General features: G+C 39.1%; 1 protein-coding gene across 3 annotated transcripts in view; it reads left to right on the top strand.

The window, feature by feature from the left end:
• Positions 1-16,007, top strand: part of LOC145440223 (NACHT, LRR and PYD domains-containing protein 3-like) — a 74,437-nt gene extending 58,430 nt beyond the window's left edge. For 2 of the 3 annotated variants that reach the window (XM_080317797.1, XM_080317795.1), the window contains exons 11-12: positions 428-482; positions 15,367-16,007. In XM_080317797.1, the coding sequence (XP_080173923.1) occupies positions 428-482; positions 15,367-15,388 (77 nt within the window). In that variant the 3' untranslated portion in view covers positions 15,389-16,007. Of the gene's footprint in view, positions 1-427; positions 516-629; positions 828-15,366 lie in introns of those variants that run through there. The other variant, XM_080317796.1, reaches the window with a different exon arrangement.
• Positions 16,008-21,784: the final 5,777 nt, after the last annotated feature.

Genomic DNA, 21,784 nt, shown 5'->3' with positions numbered 1-21,784 from the left:
CAATCTAGTTTAACCCACGTTTTCAAACTTAGCTTGAGTGATATAGAATGGCTCATATTCAAAATATCTTGATTTTCCTCGGTGCTAACGGTTTCTGGCCGTATTTCCCAAGTACAGTATCAGGACTGATGGACGAAATACCAGTAATGTGGTGACTTTACTATCCTTCGAAATTACAGTGAAATGTCTGTCTTGGCCGTCCTTATAGTCTCGAGTCATCTGAATTGGTTCGATTCATGCGCACTGACTCAAGTACAGGTCGGGTCAATACACAAATTGACTCTCGAGTTGAATAATTTACGCATATAAAGAATGACTCCGAGTCAAGTCGAGTCACCAAAAATTGTGACCGAAGTCGGATTCGAGTCGAGTCATTACAATCCTGCTATTTAGTATTTTACACCTTGCAAATCATTTCTCAATTTAGTGCATGGACGAGTTGAAGATGCATGGAAGAGACTCGACGTAGAATTTTATTTCAAGTGAGTAGATGGTCCGAAGTAGGGTTACCATACGTCCTCCTTTTTCAGATTTTTGAAAATGTTCACCAAGAACACCTAAATGTCCTCATTTTTGGAAATTTGTCCTCCTTTACAGGCTTTAGAGCTAAGATAGTGGATAGATTCGAGTGAGAATGGGCATAAATGACGCTAAACAGGAAATTCGTGATTCGAGCGAAAGTGACGACCTTTTTTAGTCAACCAATGTAAAGTGTGAGAGAAAAACTGTATTTCTGCAGTTGAGCCGGAAAGTTTACCTTTTTTATTCTTAATTTTGAATTGTTTTATTGATCGTGTGAATTTGATATATGATCACCAGGACGATCATTTTTGGACTAGTCAGTAGTAGTATAGATCGGTCGTGACCTGGCAGGGGCTCTCATGGGCCCGCTGGTGAGGTGCCGCGAAACTCGTGTTGGTGATGGCACCCTTTTGACCCCCCCTTCCGCTGGTGAGGTGCCATGTGTTCTTATGGGATCTCTGGTGATGGTACCCTTTCGGGTATAGGCTGCGTCGGTGATGTGCCGTGAAAACTCGTGTTGGTGAGTCGTATTTTCAGGTATAGGCTGCGTCTGTGATGTGCCTGTTATGTATTCTTACGGGATCTCTGGTGATGTGTCATTGTCTCTTATGGTATCTCTGGTGACGGCACCCTTTCAGGTATAGGCTGCGTCGGTGATGTGTCTGTCATGTATTCTTACGGGGTCTCTGGTGATTCGCCATGTGTTCTTATGGGTGCGGTCATGAATCGCCCTTTCGGGTATAGTCAACTCTCGCGCTGTGTTGAATAGGTATCAGGAATAGTAAATAGTCACGTGATTGATTCTTAGTTAATGTGTATATTACAAATTATTAAATATGACCGATTCGAGTTAATCCCAACGTTTACGGTGAGTACGACAATGATATATCGTTATTCTTATGGCGGGGGTGGCATGCGGCTATTGTGTCTTATGGGTGCGGCCGTGAATCGCCCTTTCGGGTATAGGCATCTCTCGCCCGGTGTTGAATATGTATCAAGTAAATAGTCATGTGATTGATCCTTAGTTAATGTGTATATTCCAAATTACGGCGAGTACGACAATGATATATCGTTATTCTTATGGACGCGGCGATGATTCGTACTTTCGGGTATAGACTGCGGGCGGAATGTCGTACTTTCAACAAAAAAGGCGTGAAAATAGTTTGCAAAATCTAGGAATTACTCGCATGGTAATGTTTGAGTAATTAGATTACCCCAGAGCCGGCGTAGACGGCGTTTCGAATACCAACAATAACCGCGCTCACAAACTAACACTTCAAATAGGTGTGAAATATATAACAAACCCTGCGATCGCTGACAAGATAATGTCTCGGACATAACCATCTTTCGCGACTTGGTGTTACAGGCATACCGATCGCTCACGCGGTGAAATTTTCGTAAGCAGTTTGTCACAGAACTTGATTTCGCTCGTAAAGATTTAATAAGTAACGGATAACAGACCACCAGTGTCGGTAACTTGAATAGCGACAAATTGTCACTTATTCCTACTCCAACCCTAATCCTTTGTGAAGTGTACGCTTATTCAAAAAGGTGCGAAATAATTCTAAAATCCTACGATCGCTCACAAGATAACACCTATAAGACATAACCATCTCTCGTGACTTGTGGTTACATACATCCCAATCGCTACAATGTAATATGTTGGTAGTTTGGTGCAGAACTGGATTTTACGAGTTTGATATAATAAGAATATTACCTATTAAGTAATAAGCACCGAATAACAGAACCGTCGCAGACGCCGACTTGAATATCCAAGATTTGATACTTTCCGCGATCGCTATATGTTTCACGTTGACTTTAGTTGTATGATAAGAATCATGAAAATATTCAATCAATGCGTTAGTTTGTCAACTTGAAATGAAACTTACTACACAGCTCAAGTTGATTCGTATCTGAATGTGTTAATTCGGTACAATTCTAATTAATTTGAGAAATCTTTTCGTGATCTTTTGATTCGACCGTAACCTGAATATTACTGACGCCGACTTTCAGCCATATTGAATTATTCGCACATTCCGCGCCGCTGTTTTCACACCAATAGAATCAATACCAACTATAACTCTACAAGAACCAAGAATCACAAGTATGTGCATTATGCAGTTATTATCTTTATCAACATGAATTTAAACTCTTAACAAAAACACGCAACTAATCATTTGCCAACTCTAGCATTACCAAAAAATTCAGGTATTGTTGATTGAAAATCCTTGAACCCGTATTATTAATAGTGTTATAGTACAACGTCGGAATCCACTCGCGAGATGTACTAAAGGTAAATCCAGATAATCCAAAATGAAATATTTGGACTTTGAAATAGTCTGAATTGAAATAGATTGACAAACATGACTAACAACTTTCAACCCAGTCATATTTAGAGATTATACGCACATTGATTCGAAACAAGTAATGAAACATTACAACTCTATTCGCGACCTGCCTTTACGTTTGTCAAAGAGAGTTTCAGAAATATTATCACTATGACATCTCAACATTTTAACATCTTGCCATCAACAAAAGAGCAAAATACAAAAACCTTGTCAAGTCAATCCGTTTGTAACTCACCGAACCAAAGCAAAAAGTGTCCATACGAAAAGTAGACAAGACTACGCAAGTAATCACTACAACCCACAAACATATCAAGTTCGGTTTTAGGCATATACCACCAACTCGTCTTTTTTGTTCAACTGTAAAAGTCGTTACTATGCCGCAAGACAAAGAAATTACTATGCGGTATATTTTGTAAGACAAAAGTAATTACTTCTCGGTGTCGGTGACTTGGGGTTAACATAATATATTTGAGTATACGACATTTGAAAGTATGACCATCGTAGTTTCGTACAATCGAACGCAGGCGTTATATCGAAAATTATCGTGATGTAAACATAAGGATTGTCACATCGATTTAACATACGAGATTTTGCAATGGTCTATCATGACTTGATTATGAAATTATTCGCGTTTATTAGACCCGGCGTTGTGGTAAAGGTTATTATGACAGCAACAAACTTTTCAGTACCGTCGTTATAAACATATTGAGTTGTAAAACTATGCGTGTCTGAAATGTTCTTGAATGGAAAATTATTCCACCTTGGTACATATCACCTTGCGTATCGCGGATATCAGAAAATATTTTACAAATGTAATTGTCTCCACTAACCAAGACTAAAGATGAAACAACAATTTCCATTGTTAAACAATAACCGGTACAATACTTTATCATCGTAATCAGCAGTGAGAATTGAAACACTTTCGCCCATTATCCGGTGTCAAGATATCACACTGGGTGAATTGACATACAGCCGCTTGATTAATACCTAATCCGTTCGCACTATTTCACATACTTTGATCATTACAAATGTAAATTGGAATATGTTTGCTAGATGCATTCAATTCAGTTAGAAATGTCTGGTGCACAACAATCGTAATATCAAGGAAGTACTTGCTACACTGTAATTCACTTAACGTGTTTTGTATTGTTGTTCATTTGTAGTATTGATTGTTTTGGAACCCCGAAATAATAATTCCGACATGAAACCAAGCCGCTGAAAGTCGTTACCATCACAACGAAACAATTTGTACGATGTTCGCCAAATGTATCCTATAGTTAGGTGTACTAGAATTATTTGTCTAACACATACACCGACAATGCAATCGAAAATTTTTCCGTTGTCATTCGCTAAAGTAAATGTCATCACAATACTCTGTCACTAAAAGACGTTACTTGGACGTGCTTGAATCCCTAGCAACTGACTAAACCGAACTCCAAATAAATTTTACTCACTCGACGGATATGAAACAGCGTCGCTCAATGTATGCTTTTCTGAATGTAAATCATATAAGTCCAGCAGAAAACAATTTTCACTCGCTTGGTAATGAAACCGAAGTCTCCATTTGATATTTTGTTTGTGTCAACTACTTTGCAATGAACACATTTGAGTGGTTGAGCTTTACATCATCAAGCTGTCATTTGTAAATCAAGATTTCGGTAATCTTGTAAATGTATCGTTTAACTAACCGAAATTTAGTGATTGGTGAACATACCAAACGATACACATCCACCCCCGAAATACTGCGTTGATCTTAATTTCCATCATCGTGATAATCGAAGTACATTTCTTTCGAATTCGTAACAACCGGCGTTTCTATGACATGATAAATTTTTGACAAGTTATGCTTAGAAGATTGGTTGCATATCACGAAAAATAATATAGCACTCATATTGACACTCATATTACTTGAGTTTCTCCGCTTACTATATGTAAATGTAACCTCGTCCATCTTTCAAAACCACAACGAACAACGATGAAAAGTATGCAATCAAACACAACATGTTTTACTTTTGTAGGACACTAATTATTATCTCATTTCATACTACGTCCATAAGAAAGATATTCATGACACACGAAAATATTCGATATTCCCATGCTACGAACCTGTACAATGATTGGTGACGCTTTCAAACTGTTTCGATGTCACAAGAACTTTATTGTCTGAGTGGTTGTTCATGTATCTTAATAATCAAATAGTTCAACACAGAACTAGTACTAACAGAAACATCAGAGTTGTTTACACAAAAGTTTGTATATGTGCACAGTATGCGAATACCATGTGTAAGTCCAACACAATTGCGGTATCCATCCGAGTTTAGTTAACACAAATTTATTACAACGGACCCACGTAAACTTTCGTGAAAGAAAAGCATACTCACTCCCAGAGGGTTATGTCAATGCCATAGCAGTACTCCAACAACAAAGTACATATGTTTTCTAGTCACGGTCCTTACATCTTACACACAAATCAATCTACTTTGCTAACGAAAAGTGCTGAGTCATCACATGATTGCCCTCACAACAAAACAGCTAGAAGATATTATCATACAAAAATATTCCTAACCCTTTGCGCACCAGTGACAAATCATACAACAAACATTTTTTGTGAGTCGAATTGTTGTTCAGTTTCAAGTCTACCTGTTGAAATGTACATTAAAACAACACAGTCACAATTCAATTAAAACCACGAATCTATTTTCATTTCGTCACAAACATGTCACGTACAGAAAAATAAATTTTCTTTCCCCCACACATACTTGTAACCAATCGCTTTCATTAAACACACAACTCCATAAAAGTATTTACTTTCTACAACATAAACATTCCGATGTAGCCATGAAATATTTTTATTAATCAAAACCACCGATTTCTGTTCACGGCGTTAGTGTGTGCATGTCATAGCTGTGGGTCCCGTATTAAAATGGACACGACACGACTGAATGTAAGGGGGTAGAAGTCTATCGCATCGATTTACATGTGGTCTTCGCTACGGTTTCAAAAAACGAATCATCTATTTTGCATTGGTCGAGACCGAGCGAACCAGTAACATGTATTCACGGTAATGATTTTGCTTGTCATATGCGAATGATAGGGTTGCTACTCCGACAAATCAAATCAACATACAACACTCTTCTGACGATCATAATAGCAATTTCATTTTCCGCCCCTTCGTAACTGCATACGCACGAAAAGTATATTGTACAACTACGTTTAACAAGACCAATCACACTACCAGCGTTGAACACAAGATACCTACCCAAGTCAAAATATCATACTGGTTTGGACAACTGACGTTTACCTGTGTAAAATTATCATTTTCACTTGGAGGTCAACCGTTACCTGACTAAAATATCATTGTCCTTTGGAGATTTATCGTTTACCCAGTGTAACAAACCCCCTTTCACTTGGAAATATATTTTTGCCCTGGATAACAAACCTTTTTCACTTGGAAATATATTTTTTCTCTGGGTAACAAACCTTTTTCACTTGGAAATATATTTCTTCCCTGAGCAACAAACCGTTTTCACTGAGCAACACACCATTTTCACTTGGTGGGTCGTCGTTTACCTGAGTAAAAATATCATTTTCCTTTGGAGATCTGGCGTTTACCCAGTGTAACAATACATTTTCTCTTGGTCATCTAGCTTTTCCTCGAGTAACAAAACCATTTTCATTTTGAAATCTGACAAACACACCTGACAATTTGGTATTTGTTGTATTGACGATAGTTTGAAATAGATTACAACGAACAGTGACGGAAATATACACGGACTACCGGTTTCAGAGTATACCCCCATCAGTCGTATCACATCAATATCATCGTTAACCACATACAATATGCTCTTGTACACCGAAATGCATGTTTTGGAAAATTGGACAATAGGCTTCGATAGTTCTGTGATGTCCGGGTTCGTGCTTTGGATTTTCCAGAGTCAAAATGTCTGAATAAAACACCTCCTCGACGATGGTTGGTATGTGGATAACGGTGTTCGGAAAACGGTTGGATTTATGTCACCCATCGCGATAACAATTCCAGGTCGAGTTTTCCCCTCGCATGTTTACTATATTGTGTCTTTATTGGTTAATGTATGTCTCGACATTCAATTTGAAATCGGAAACCCTGATAAAGTATGTAACCGGATCCGGATATCAACTCTGAATCGATAAACCAATGAACAATATTCAAAGTAAACATGTTACACCCTATGTTTCCACGAAAAAATACCATCCAGACATACGTCGTGCTTGTTTGCCCACATCAGTATACACGTAAGTGGAGGTGTGTGACATTGCATGCAATGTGTTGGTATACAAACATCGGGGAGTAAGCCCTCGATCCACAGACATTATCATAGCCGGTAATTTTGATGCAGATCGAATGTCATCACACCCGATAACAATGTCATACCAATAAGCCACATTGCAATGACTCTGAGTCCGCGCTATTACATCGATATTTCGACACCGTTCACTGATTTAGTCGATGGTTTTATCGCGTTGTAACATTACAAGATAGTCATGACCCTATCTCCAGACAGATCACCCAGACCAACTGGATACATCGGTCAATATCCAGCGTGTTGTCGACACCGAAGTTTTCTGCTGGGACTGCAGCGTTTGACCAAGGTGAACTATCGAATCACGGGTGCTCGAAATGATTGCGATCAGTCTTTCCCTAAATCACGATGCATGGACGTCGCTACTACCACATAACGACTCCAGATAAATATCGTGAACGGTGATTCTGTAAATCTGGGACTGATACTGTAATTAAATAAGGTGTGTTTCTGCGGAATGAAGACTGCAATCGTACACCGCAATAGCACACTGCCTCGTGATTTCACACGCAATCATAAAACACACTTTCGTAAGGGTCCAGTTCGTCCGGTGACATTTCGAAACGGTCATCGCCACAAGAGATCGAGGTTGCGCTCGTCATATCGGTAACATTTTGAAACGACATCATCACAAGGGTATTGACATCGATTCTGTTGGTCATATCGAAGAACATGTCAATCCGTTTTAGAATGTACCGTTTTTCAAGTCCCTGCACCATAGTGTTACGACACAGACAAGATGCGATGGTGGAAATAATAAAACACGGAAGGCACACTTTGGTGTTATTTGACATGGATTTTACACCCGACGAACCTCACATTCGAGCTATGCATTGGAATGACGCTTGTATTATTGACATCGAAGGGAAAAAAATGTATCGAATTATTGGTTTCGTACATATCCAACAAAAACCAGTGTATATGATTTTGCATGGTTCGCATATTCGAGTGTGAACGCTCTATTGGTATATGCTGTATAGTTCACTTTCACCATCGTGCGAATAACCCATGTTACGGTTCCATGTTTGTGTGTCTGTATGTCATGCTTCAGATTGACTCAGAGTCATTGCAATGTGGCTTATTGGTATGACATTGTTATCGGGTGTGCTTGATGACAGTCGATCTGCATCAAAATTACCGGCTATGATAATGTCTGTGGATCGAAGGCTTACTCCCCGATGTTTGTATACCAACACATTGCATGCAATGTCACACACCTCCACTTACGTGTATACTGATGTGGGCAAACAAGCACGACGTATGTCTGGATGGTATTTTTTCGTGGAAACACAGGGTGTAACATGTTTACTTTGAATATTGTTCATTGGTTTATCGATTCAGAGTTGATATCCGGATCCGGTTACATACTTTATCAGGGTTTCCGATTTCAAACTGAATGTCGAGACATACATTAACCAATAAAGACACAATATAGTAAACATGCGAGGGGAAAACTCGACCTGGAATTGTTATCGCGATGGGTGACATAAATCCAACCGTTTTCCGAACACCGTTATCCACATATCAACCATCGTCGAGGAGGTGTTTTATTCAGACATTTTGACTCTGGAAAATCCAAAGCACGAACCCGGACATCACAGAACTATCGAAGCCTATTGTCCAATTTTCCAAAACATGCATTTCGGTGTACAAGAGCATATTGTATGTGGTTAACGATGATATTGATGTGATACGACTGATGGGGGTATACTCTGAAACCGGTAGTCCGTGTATATTTCCGTCACTGTTCGTTGTAATCTATTTCAAACTATCGTCAATACAACAAATACCAAATTGTCAGGTGTGTTTGTCAGATTTCAAAATGAAAATGGTTTTGTTACTCGAGGAAAAGCTAGATGACCAAGAGAAAATGCATTGTTACACTGGGTAAACGCCAGATCTCCAAAGGAAAATGATATTTTTACTCAGGTAAACGACGACCCACCAAGTGAAAATGGTTTGTTGCTCAGTGAAAACGGTTTGTTGCTCAGGGAAGAAATATATTTCCAAGTGAAAAAGGTTTGTTACCAAGAGAAAAAATATATTTCCAAGTGAAAAAGGTTTGTTACCCAGAGATAAAATATATTTCCAAGTGGAAGGGGGTTTGTTACACTGGGTAAACGATAAATCTCCAAAGGACAATGATATTTTAGTCAGGTAACGGTTGACCTCCAAGTGAAAATGATAATTTTACACAGGTAAACGTCAGTTGTCCAAACCAGTATGATATTTTGACTTGGGTAGGTATCTTGTGTTCAACGCTGGTAGTGTGATTGGTCTTGTTAAACGTAGTTGTACAATATACTTTTCGTGCGTATGCAGTTACGAAGGGGCGGAAAATGAAATTGCTATTATGATCGTCAGAAGAGTGTTGTATGTTGATTTGATTTGTCGGAGTAGCAACCCTATCATTCGCATATGACAAGCAAAATCATTACCGTGAATACATGTTACTGGTTCGCTCGGTCTCGACCAATGCAAAATAGATGATTCGTTTTTTGAAACCGTAGCGAAGACCACATGTAAATCGATGCGATAGACTTCTACCCCCTTACATTCAGTCGTGTCGTGTCCATTTTAATACGGGACCCACAGCTATGACATGCACACACTAACGCCGTGAACAGAAATCGATGGTTTTGATTAATAAAAATATTTCATGGCTACATCGGAATGTTTATGTTGTAGAAAGTAAATACTTTTATGGAGTTGTGTGTTTAATGAAAGCGATTGGTTACAAGTATGTGTGGGGGAAAGAAAATTTATTTTTCTGTACGTGACATGTTTGTGACGAAATGAAAACAGATTCGTGGTTTTAATTGAATTGTGACTGTGTTGTTTTAATGTACATTTCAACAGGTAGACTTGAAAGTGAACAACAATTCGACTCACAAAAAATGTTTGTTGTCTGATTTGTCACTGGTGCGCAAAGGGTTAGGAATATTTTTGTATGATAATATCTTCTAGCTGTTTTGTTGTGAGGGCAATCATGTGATGACTCAGCACTTTTCGTTAGCAAAGTAGATTGATTTGTGTGTAAGATGTAAGGACCGTGACTAGAAAACATATGTACTTTGTTGTTGGAGTACTGCTATGGCATTGACATAACCCTCTGGGAGTGAGTATGCTTTTCTTTCACGAAAGTTTACGTGGGTCCGTTGTAATAAATTTGTGTTAACTAAACTCGGATGGATACCGCAATTGTGTTGGACTTACACATGGTATTCGCATACTGTGCACATATACAAACTTTTGTGTAAACAACTCTGATGTTTCTGTTAGTACTAGTTCTGTGTTGAACTATTTGATTATTAAGATACATGAACAACCACTCAGACAATAAAGTTCTTGTGACATCGAAACAGTTTGAAAGCGTCACCAATCATTGTACAGGTTCGTAGCATGGGAATATCGAATATTTTCGTGTGTCATGAATATCTTTCTTATAGACGTAGTATGAAATGAGATAATAATTAGTGTCCTACAAAAGTAAAACATGTTGTGTTTGATTGCATACTTTTCATCGTTGTTCGTTGTGGTTTTGAAAGATGGACGAGGTTACATTTACATATAGTAAGCGGAGAAACTCAAGTAATATGAGTGTCAATATGAGTGCTATATTATTTTTCGTGATATGCAACCAATCTTCTAAGCATAACTTGTCAAAAATTTATCATGTCATAGAAACGCCGGTTGTTACGAATTCGAAAGAAATGTACTTCGATTATCACGATGATGGAAATTAAGATCAACGCAGTATTTCGGGGGTGGATGTGTATCGTTTGGTATGTTCACCAATCACTAAATTTCGGTTAGTTAAACGATACATTTACAAGATTACCGAAATCTTGATTTACAAATGACAGCTTGATGATGTAAAGCTCAACCACTCAAATGTGTTCATTGCAAAGTAGTTGACACATCCCTCATCTTTTCATCAATAATAATAAGTTGACACAAACAAAATATCAAATGGAGACTTCGGTTTCATTACCAAGCGAGTGAAAATTGTTTTCTGCTGGATTTATATGATTTACATTCAGAAAAGCATACATTGAGCGACGCTGTTTCATATCCGTCGAGTGAGTAAAATTTATTTGGAGTTCGGTTTAGTCAGTTGCTAGGGATTCAAGCACGTCCAAGTAACGTCTTTTAGTGACAGAGTATTGTGATGACATTTACTTTAGCGAATGACAACGGAAAAATTTTCGATTGCATTGTCGGTGTATGTGTTAGACAAATAATTCTAGTACACCTAACTATAGGATACATTTGGCGAACATCGTACAAATTGTTTCGTTGTGATGGTAACGACTTTCAGCGGCTTGGTTTCATGTCGGAATTATTATTTCGGGGTTCCAAAACAATCAATACTACAAATGAACAACAATACAAAACACGTTAAGTGAATTACAGTGTAGCAAGTACTTCCTTGATATTACGATTGTTGTGCACCAGACATTTCTAACTGAATTGAATGCATCTAGCAAACATATTCCAATTTACATTTGTAATGATCAAAGTATGTGAAATGGTGCGAACGGATTAGGTATTAATCAAGCGGCTGTATGTCAATTCACCCAGTGTGATATCTTGACACCGGATAATGTGCGAAAATGTTTCAATTCTCACTGCTGATTACGATGATAAAGTATTGTACCGGTTATTGTTTAACAAAGGAAATTGTTGTTTCATCTTTAGTCTTGGTTAGTGGAGACAATTACATTTGTAAAATATTTTCTGATATCCGCGATACGCAAGGTGATATGTACCAAGGTGGAATAATTTTCCATTCAAGAACATTTCAGACACGCATAGTTTTACAACTCAATATGTTTATAACGACGGTACTGAAAAGTTTGTTGCTGTCATAATAACCTTTACCACAACGCCGGGTCTAATTAACGCGAATAATTTGATAATCAAGTCAGGATAGACCATTGCAAAATCTCGTATGTTAAATCGATGTGACAATCCTTATGTTTACATCACGATAATTTTCGATAAAACGCCTGCGTTCGATTGTAAGAAACTACGATGGTCATACTTTCAAATGTCGTATACTCAAATATATTATGTTAACCCCAAGTCACCGACACCGAGAAGTAATTACTTTTGTCTTACAAAATATACCGCATAGTAATTTCTTTGTCTTGCGGCATAGTAACGACTTTTACAGTTGAACAAAAAAGACGAGTTGGTGGTATATGCCTAAAACCGAACTTGATATGTTTGTGGGTTGTAGTGATTACTTGCGTAGTCTTGTCTACTTTTCGTATGGACACTTTTTGCTTTGGTTCGGTGAGTTACAAACGGATTGACTTGACAAGGTTTTTGTATTTTGCTCTTTTGTTGATGGCAAGATGTTAAAATGTTGAGATGTCATAGTGATAATATTTCTGAAACTCTCTTTGACAAACGTAAAGGCAGGCCGCGAATAGAGTTGTAATGTTTCATTACTTGTTTCGAATCAATGTGCGTATAATCTCTAAATATGACTGGGTTGAAAGTTGTTAGTCATGTTTGTCAATCTATTTCAATTCAGACTATTTCAAAGTCCAAATATTTCATTTTGGATTATCTGGATTTACCTTTAGTACATCTCGCGAGTGGATTCCGACGTTGTACTATAACACTATTAATAATACGGGTTCAAGGATTTTCAATCAACAATACCTGAATTTTTTGGTAATGCTAGAGTTGGCAAATGATTAGTTGCGTGTTTTTGTTAAGAGTTTAAATTCATGTTGATAAAGATAATAACTGCATAATGCACATACTTGTGATTCTTGGTTCTTGTAGAGTTATAGTTGGTATTGATTCTATTGGTGTGAAAACAGCGGCGCGGAATGTGCGAATAATTCAATATGGCTGAAAGTCGGCGTCAGTAATATTCAGGTTACGGTCGAATCAAAAGATCACGAAAAGATTTCTCAAATTAATTAGAATTGTACCGAATTAACACATTCAGATACGAATCAACTTGAGCTGTGTAGTAAGTTTCATTTCAAGTTGACAAACTAACGCATTGATTGAATATTTTCATGATTCTTATCATACAACTAAAGTCAACGTGAAACATATAGCGATCGCGGAAAGTATCAAATCTTGGATATTCAAGTCGGCGTCTGCGACGGTTCTGTTATTCGGTGCTTATTACTTAATAGGTAATATTCTTATTATATCAAACTCGTGAAATCCAGTTCTGCACCAAACTACCAACATATTACATTGTAGCGATTGGGATGTATGTAACCACAAGTCACGAGAGATGGTTATGTCTTATAGGTGTTATCTTGTGAGCGATCGTAGGATTTTAGAATTATTTCGCACCTTTTTGAATAAGCGTACACTTCACAAAGGATTAGGGTTGGAGTAGGAATAAGTGACAATTTGTCGCTATTCAAGTTACCGACACTGGTGGTCTGTTATCCGTTACTTATTAAATCTTTACGAGCGAAATCAAGTTCTGTGACAAACTGCTTACGAAAATTTCACCGCGTGAGCGATCGGTATGCCTGTAACACCAAGTCGCGAAAGATGGTTATGTCCGAGACATTATCTTGTCAGCGATCGCAGGGTTTGTTATATATTTCACACCTATTTGAAGTGTTAGTTTGTGAGCGCGGTTATTGTTGGTATTCGAAACGCCGTCTACGCCGGCTCTGGGGTAATCTAATTACTCAAACATTACCATGCGAGTAATTCCTAGATTTTGCAAACTATTTTCACGCCTTTTTTGTTGAAAGTACGACATTCCGCCCGCAGTCTATACCCGAAAGTACGAATCATCGCCGCGTCCATAAGAATAACGATATATCATTGTCGTACTCGCCGTAATTTGGAATATACACATTAACTAAGGATCAATCACATGACTATTTACTTGATACATATTCAACACCGGGCGAGAGATGCCTATACCCGAAAGGGCGATTCACGGCCGCACCCATAAGACACAATAGCCGCATGCCACCCCCGCCATAAGAATAACGATATATCATTGTCGTACTCACCGTAAACGTTGGGATTAACTCGAATCGGTCATATTTAATAATTTGTAATATACACATTAACTAAGAATCAATCACGTGACTATTTACTATTCCTGATACCTATTCAACACAGCGCGAGAGTTGACTATACCCGAAAGGGCGATTCATGACCGCACCCATAAGAACACATGGCGAATCACCAGAGACCCCGTAAGAATACATGACAGACACATCACCGACGCAGCCTATACCTGAAAGGGTGCCGTCACCAGAGATACCATAAGAGACAATGACACATCACCAGAGATCCCGTAAGAATACATAACAGGCACATCACAGACGCAGCCTATACCTGAAAATACGACTCACCAACACGAGTTTTCACGGCACATCACCGACGCAGCCTATACCCGAAAGGGTACCATCACCAGAGATCCCATAAGAACACATGGCACCTCACCAGCGGAAGGGGGGGTCAAAAGGGTGCCATCACCAACACGAGTTTCGCGGCACCTCACCAGCGGGCCCATAAGAGCCCCTGCCAGGTCACGACCTATCTATACTACTACTCTAGTCAAAACACCTCTATCGATCATTGTTTTCGATATAAAAATATGGCTGGAGAGAAATAAGAATTGCAGGATGCATTTACCTTTTTCGGACACAAGCGATTAGGATTACCTTTCAATTTGATAATTCATTATAAATCCGTATCCCAGATTATTAGAAACTGCCAAAACAATCCAGAAAATTAAATTGCCATCTGTTTCTCTTTCATTACGGATGGTCCCAATTAATGTTACCTCTAAGCTGCTGACAAAGTACGCGCGCACAGAAAAATGTGTGACGCGAACATGAAAGCCGAAATGATGACCTTTTTTAGTCGTTGCGCACTGTTATCCAAGGGACCGCGTAGTGAGTTGGTGAGTGTGCGGCGCGCAGACTCGTGAAAAATTAGAGGGAACATTGCTCCCAATATAATTGAAGATTAAATTCATACACTTCATAGGACTATAGGCCCAGTCCCTTCACAAAAAGCTGTTATCTGTTATGTACAGTGCAATGAAGTATGTACAGACGATCCATCTCCAGCTCGTACTCCACAATGTTTGTAGAAATGTTTGATTAATAATATATTTATTTGAGTTATTTGTTTTTCAGAGAATATCTCAGAAAGCAGTAGATTCTCTTACTTTTTCATCATAATCCAACAAAATTGATATGTTGCAAGGTGAAGGACGGCATTTCATTTCAGAATACGATCAGACGACTCGCTCCCAATTATACAGTTGCCAGATGTTCTATTGTATGATACTATTTCCTTTGTGCATTTAACAATTACACTGGTCAAGACATTTTTTGTTAACTTTGATCAGACAATTGATTTCGGCTAATTTTTGGGCGCTGAATTCAAAAATGAATTCCGTTTTCCTCTGTCACGTCAAGTGTTTGAGGTAGGCACCCACCCCATTGTCTCATACCCACATAAAAGTACTACTTTTAATATTTTGTATTTATTGTGTAAAACGTTTCAAAAACAACAAACAGTCGAAAGTGAATCAATAGACTCCAATAAACATTTGCACTGCTTTATTTGGTTGATTCGAACTGATATTGCTTCTGCAGGACAAATGAAGTGCGAGTTTCAGGGTCCAAGTTTACGCTAATAACTCATAATTCTGTGGGTTGTCTGGTTTGATACTCGAGCAATAGTCAGCTAACATGTGTAAGCTCCAATATACTCTGGCATCTCACCCCATCATCTTCATATGTTGGGGGTGGCTTTCTCCTCGCCCATCGCTGACTATAGCTATATAGCTTATTATATGATAGAAGTGTGGATTTCTATATGGTATGCAAAAGTAATATGAGAGTTGGTCGAAAAGCTTTTAGCGAATAAATTAACAATATGAAGTTATTGTTTCGCGTTATTCTGAAGTTCTGTACCACAAATCACTTGTTCAAAAGTAATATAGCTAAATTCGTGAAAATTTGCATATTTTGTGCATATGTCGTAGAACAAAAACTTGACGGGATGGAAGAAAACCAGCGGCATTTTTGGAATCAGCATACCAAAATTAGCCCAAATCAAGTGCAAAATCAAAGTCAACAAATTATTCGTTCAAAATTGTTGCCCAGTGTTATCTAACTAATGAGAGTTGCCTGAAGTTTCACAATTCGATAAAAATAATGGCTATATCGGGAAACATCGTGTCGATGCTTGATATTCCCGCGTTGAAGATTTTAGGACTTGAATTACTGATTTAGCTGATTTGAACGGAAACGGCCTTTCACTGCAGTAGTGTTGGAGTTGTAATTGTGCAAGATTTTTTGGTTTTGCATGGATTTGTTCGCAGGCTAGAATAGAGAAGCTTGATTTTAAAATGGATATCATTGATATGATACAAGCAATTGTGGTCATATTGTATAAATCGTAGTAGCCAACAAATTGTTTGGTTGAATTAGAATTCAGATCATCCGCTATGAATGTGATTCCTATTCTCATTTTCTTTTTCTAATTACTAAAATATAACTGATTCACTGATTGCCATTATCTGCATCATTGTTGTTGACAAACATGAAATGTCATTCCTTGAATTATCTAGTTGTCCAAGTCTGAGTTAAGGGGGAGCTTTTAACCGAGCGTGTTCTAATAAATCTAGGGACATGCTGACTTATACGTTCCTGCAAGCGCTTTGACGTTCTTCCCACGTAGCCACAATCACAGCAGTGTTGGGATCAAGTCACTGCCTTCGAATCACGAGTCATTTCGAGTCATTGCAAATTTTGACTCGAGTCAAGTCAAGTCAATCGATTTTGGAAGGTGACTCGATTCAAGTCAAGTCACTCAATTTTTGGAGTTGACTCGTGTCAAGTCAATTCAAGTCACTCGGTTTTTGGAGGTGACTCGAGTCAAGTCGAGTCAAGTCAAGTCACGAGTCAAGTCTCAAATACAGATTGAGTTGTCGTTGATTCTGAACCGATGAACCAATTTCGAGTTAAATATACACTCAAGAAGGCGGGCTGTATCGCTCTTCGCTCACATATACGTAGAACTGTTAAACTACGTAAGTAATTGCATAACCTCAGTTTAGGTATCAGCCAAAATAGAGAATAGAGAATCGAATGGATATCAATTCATTAGGGTTGCGTTAATGCGTAAATGCCGGTAATGCAAGCTTTCTCGTGTTGACGAACTCACGCGTAAGATCCACTCTTGCAGGCTATATACACATAAGTACGCTAAAGAATAATCTACATTCACTAAAATTCGAGGTAGTAAGCAAGTATAGTGAGGGATTGCGGCAGACGGTGGCCACGGGTCGCATAATCATGTACGACCGTAAACTGTCTGTGGTCTGGATCCGGAGAGAATGACGTGCTCTTGATCATGTTATCAGTCTCCATGACTCTGCCTATAAAGCAATAAATAATAGGCGATCGGTTTTGGAAGTTTTTCTAGAGATAGGCCGGGCAAATGATATGATGTGGCAGGAAGGACTGATTTTAAAACTACACCGTATGGGAATATCCTGACAAATATTGACGTGGACGGTCGTGTCTGCCGCATTACCGACCTCCACGCTCGACTGGGGCGTAAGATTATCTTGTAATTCGACAGAATAGAATATTCTTTACGAGATGTATGCAACTATGGAAAATAGCTGTATGGCACTGGACTATAAGCTAGTTATCGTTTTGTGTGGTATTCATGGAGTTTTTTCCATTGCAACCACCAGACCTATATTTTCCGTTATGGTTCCGTAACTGTCGACTTGTAATATCTCTCCCGTCTAGGGCTTTTATAAGACATCGCATCATCGGATCAGATGGCAAGAAGGAGCCTAAATAAACCTCTAACATTTCGGAAGGGACATTGGTTGGACTCGAACCGGCTACTTATTTGTGCTGTAGCTGTGATCATAGACCTATAGGGTTGCATTTCAATCAATCAGTGTTTTGAAACACTTTATTCAAAACATGTTTTAAACAGTGTTTTAAAATTCTCTAAATACTTTCCAAAAACATACTAGTGTGAGCCTACGGACGATTTGCACCCAATATAGCTGACGTATACGATGTGCAGTGGCTGGAACCCTCCAAATCGTCGTCGGTTCAACATATATAGCAAGTAGGTGTATAGTTGATTGGTACGGAGTGGGTGCTCTGATGATAATGACCGCCGACGGTAAAAATGATGCATAACGATGTAGTCCAGGTTAAATATATTATTGGTCTGTTTATGACAGTGGTCGGAAGCCCCTTTCGTCAATGGAGCCATATTTTCAATTGTCAATGCTAATCCACTGTGACGTGGCCATATTTGAAACATGTTTGATTTAAATTGATTTTTGTTTTAAATGCAACCCTAATCATACCACAGCGACAGGGTTCACCAACGCGGTGCCCGCGGGCTACCGGTAGCCCGCGAAAAATAAATGAGGCGTCCGCGGTCTCAGTCGCAGTCGTGAGATATGTAAGTCGAAGCAAAGAAAGGTTTCATATGAACAGCAATTGAACATGGGTCAGTCGGCCCTAAGGAACATACGAACGCAGTTTTCAATCGGGGCGTTGCTCGTGTTAGCCCACACGGAGGCTTAACGGGAATCTAGTTAACACTGCCGAGTCTCGATGCGGACACTGATGGTTGCGATCCCTGAATTTGTTAGCGTTATCTTCGACAATTCGATCATCCATGTTAGAAGATTATTCTAAAAATTGAATGCCTATACTTGCCGTAAAAACACAGTACAATCAAATCGGTGTATTCCTCTTTGATTTCGTGTTCTACTCTAATACTCTTACATTTTTCCTTGAGGAGATTGGTAGGAATGGTGTGAACGTGGGGTTCACGTTCGCGTTCTGTGTGTGAACCTCGGAAATTTATAGGTTCACGTTCACAAAGGAACTGCACTGCGAACCTTTTTCATATATTACAATTTTCACTTCATTATAACGTCTCTGGTTAACATTTATCGCATTTCAACTGCTGGCCACTCTATGCATGGCGCTTGCAGCATAAAAAGAATCACACTAGACGAGCATGCACCTTGACAATCTCAAAATATTACTTGCTTTGTCAGTTGCCACTGAACTTTGCTCGAATTCCTAGTGACTCTCTGTTGTGAGATTCACTCGCAATCACACGATATCAAGAGCGAAATACACTACATGTAGATAGGGCATGTGGTATGGTATGGAATGGGAAATGTCCATACTCCATACCCCCTACAGATATATTGGAATCGCTTACACGTTTAAGACGAAACTAAAACAATGTGTCCTTTCGTGAGACGAACACAATTCCAAATTCGCATTTCGACACGGGACTCGTGGGTCTCATTTGGGACGTGCGGCTCAACCTACGGGTGCTGGATTATTCGCGGTCATTTCGGCGCCTGGACAGTGGGCATATCAATGTCGAACTTTTTGGCCAACATGCGGCGGTTATTACATTTCAACGTTTTATCGCCGCAAATCATTTCGGCCACTCACACAGCGCACGGAGTCGCATGTTGCCGAAACGTGTGTCTCCTGGCGTGAAAATGCTCAGCGCCAAAATGCTGATTCATATAAAATATTCGCATACTAGAGCAGGGTTGACCAACAGGCGTTTCGCGGGCCGCATGCGGCCCGCAAAGTGTTATTCTGCGGCCCGCGACTTCATTTAAGATTTCGGTAGAATGCAAAGAAAGCATTTCGAAATGCTGGAATTGCTTACAGTTTCAACATATTGTTGTTTTTCTTTCAAAATTAACTGTTCTCCTGTGCACAGCATCACTATTCCTCACTAGCTAAAACGGCTTTAGCGATGGCAACTATTGGCAACAGCATTGCATCGAGGGAAAATCAGCTGATATGAATGGGCTGCGCATATTGCCTTGATGTGCAATGACCCAAACTCTGCTAAGACCGATATACGATTAGAAAACGGATTATTAGAGGGCTTCGTTTTAAAATCAAACTTTACGAGGAGATGGTTACGTGGAGATAGTTACGTCTCTCGCTAGCCCCAGTATCGATTCCATAGTCGCTGAAAAGCGTTGCCAGATATCGTGCCCAGCTCAGAGGTCAGAATAAAAAGAAATTGATTACCTTGATTTTTGTTGTAGGCCTATTTGTATTCCCTTAAAAAATAATACTTCTTTAGTGGTAACTACATGCCCATCGCCTATGTAAGATAACACTGCGTTGTATTAACATAAAGTTTTAAATCGTGGTTGCTAAGCTGTGTAGCCTGTTTTCTATCGATATTGAATTCATGCGGCCCGCGACCGCTACGAAATTTGAAAAGTGGCCCGCGACCCGTTTTGAGTTGGCGACCCCTGTACTAGAGGCTGCACAGTTCATACTCCTAGACTAAACCATCCAAACGGTTTCATAGCGTATCAGATTGCCGTATATATTTTTAGTGGGTTTCCCAAAATCAAGAAACTAAGTCATCGTAAATCGCGCGGGAGACGAAAAATGTTCACTGTTCAGGATAACCAAACTCTGCCAAAATAGAATCTGTATTATGTTTATTCAGCATATATATTGAAAACTTATGTGACATGTTGTGCAACAAAACATGGGTATAAATGTCGTTTTCGTCAAATCATTTGGAGTGCCATGAAAATTCACGGCACGCGTGCCGGGGTTTGCCGACCCCTGATATATGCTATACCTCAGACTTACCGCAGACTAAATCGAGGACAGCATTTTAATCCACATTGTACATGCACGTATAGGAAGGTAGGCACGTAGGCAAGGACGATATGCAGTATGCACGTAGGCACGTAGGATTTATGACCGATATAATCAATATAGAGTAGTAGCTTTAGTGACAGATTCCACTTCTCTTGAAATTTTTCCTTGCGCTTGGCGCGACTTAGTTGGACCGGATTTAACTTTAATGTGCTGATTTCGCCTCAATTCTTTTTAATACCGGCCTGAAACACGCAAGGACTAACTTTCGGTGCAACAGTTACAAGTACAATCGTCGACCAAAATAACCATTAACCCGTCCACCACCAGGGGTCGCTGTCCCGCCAATACTGCTACAGAAAACAATGGAGTGTAACTACTGTCTTATATAGGCTATGGTGTCATTTCTGACTTCTGACAAAGATTCCTGGCCTCCAGAGAATCCCGAAATGCGATTATTTGTTGTTTGTTTCCTAATAAAGGTGTTGCTAGATTAGAATCGTGCAGTGTGATGATTGGGATTTGAGTCATCATTTTGGAATGGTATGAAACAACGAAATCTTCATTGAAAACAACTGTGAAACCACCGTCTGCCAAGCATATGTGGTGACACACTACCAGGAAAAAATAATTTTCTCGGGACTTTGAATCATCGAATTAATGGTAAATTACAAGCTCAGAAAGGCAGGACGAATAACTTCGGAGAACATTGAATCATTGAATTCTTAGTAAATTACAAGCTCAGAAAGTTACGAAGGCTGGCTCGTTGATATGAGTGACTTCCGATTACAATAATCTACCCCGCAATATGGTCTTCCTAGACGTAGAGGTTGAGGTAGGCATAATTGATATCAGTGTACGATCATTTGTACCTAAAGCATCCAAACCAGGG

The sequence above is a fragment of the Botryllus schlosseri genome, chromosome 6 (assembly GCF_051294905.1).
Source record: "Botryllus schlosseri isolate E-star chromosome 6, Bs_hap1, whole genome shotgun sequence".
NCBI classification, from domain to species: Eukaryota; Metazoa; Chordata; class Ascidiacea; order Stolidobranchia; family Styelidae; genus Botryllus; species Botryllus schlosseri.
The sequence above is the reverse complement of the archived record's forward strand: the minus strand, read 5'-3'. Positions and strand labels throughout refer to the sequence as shown.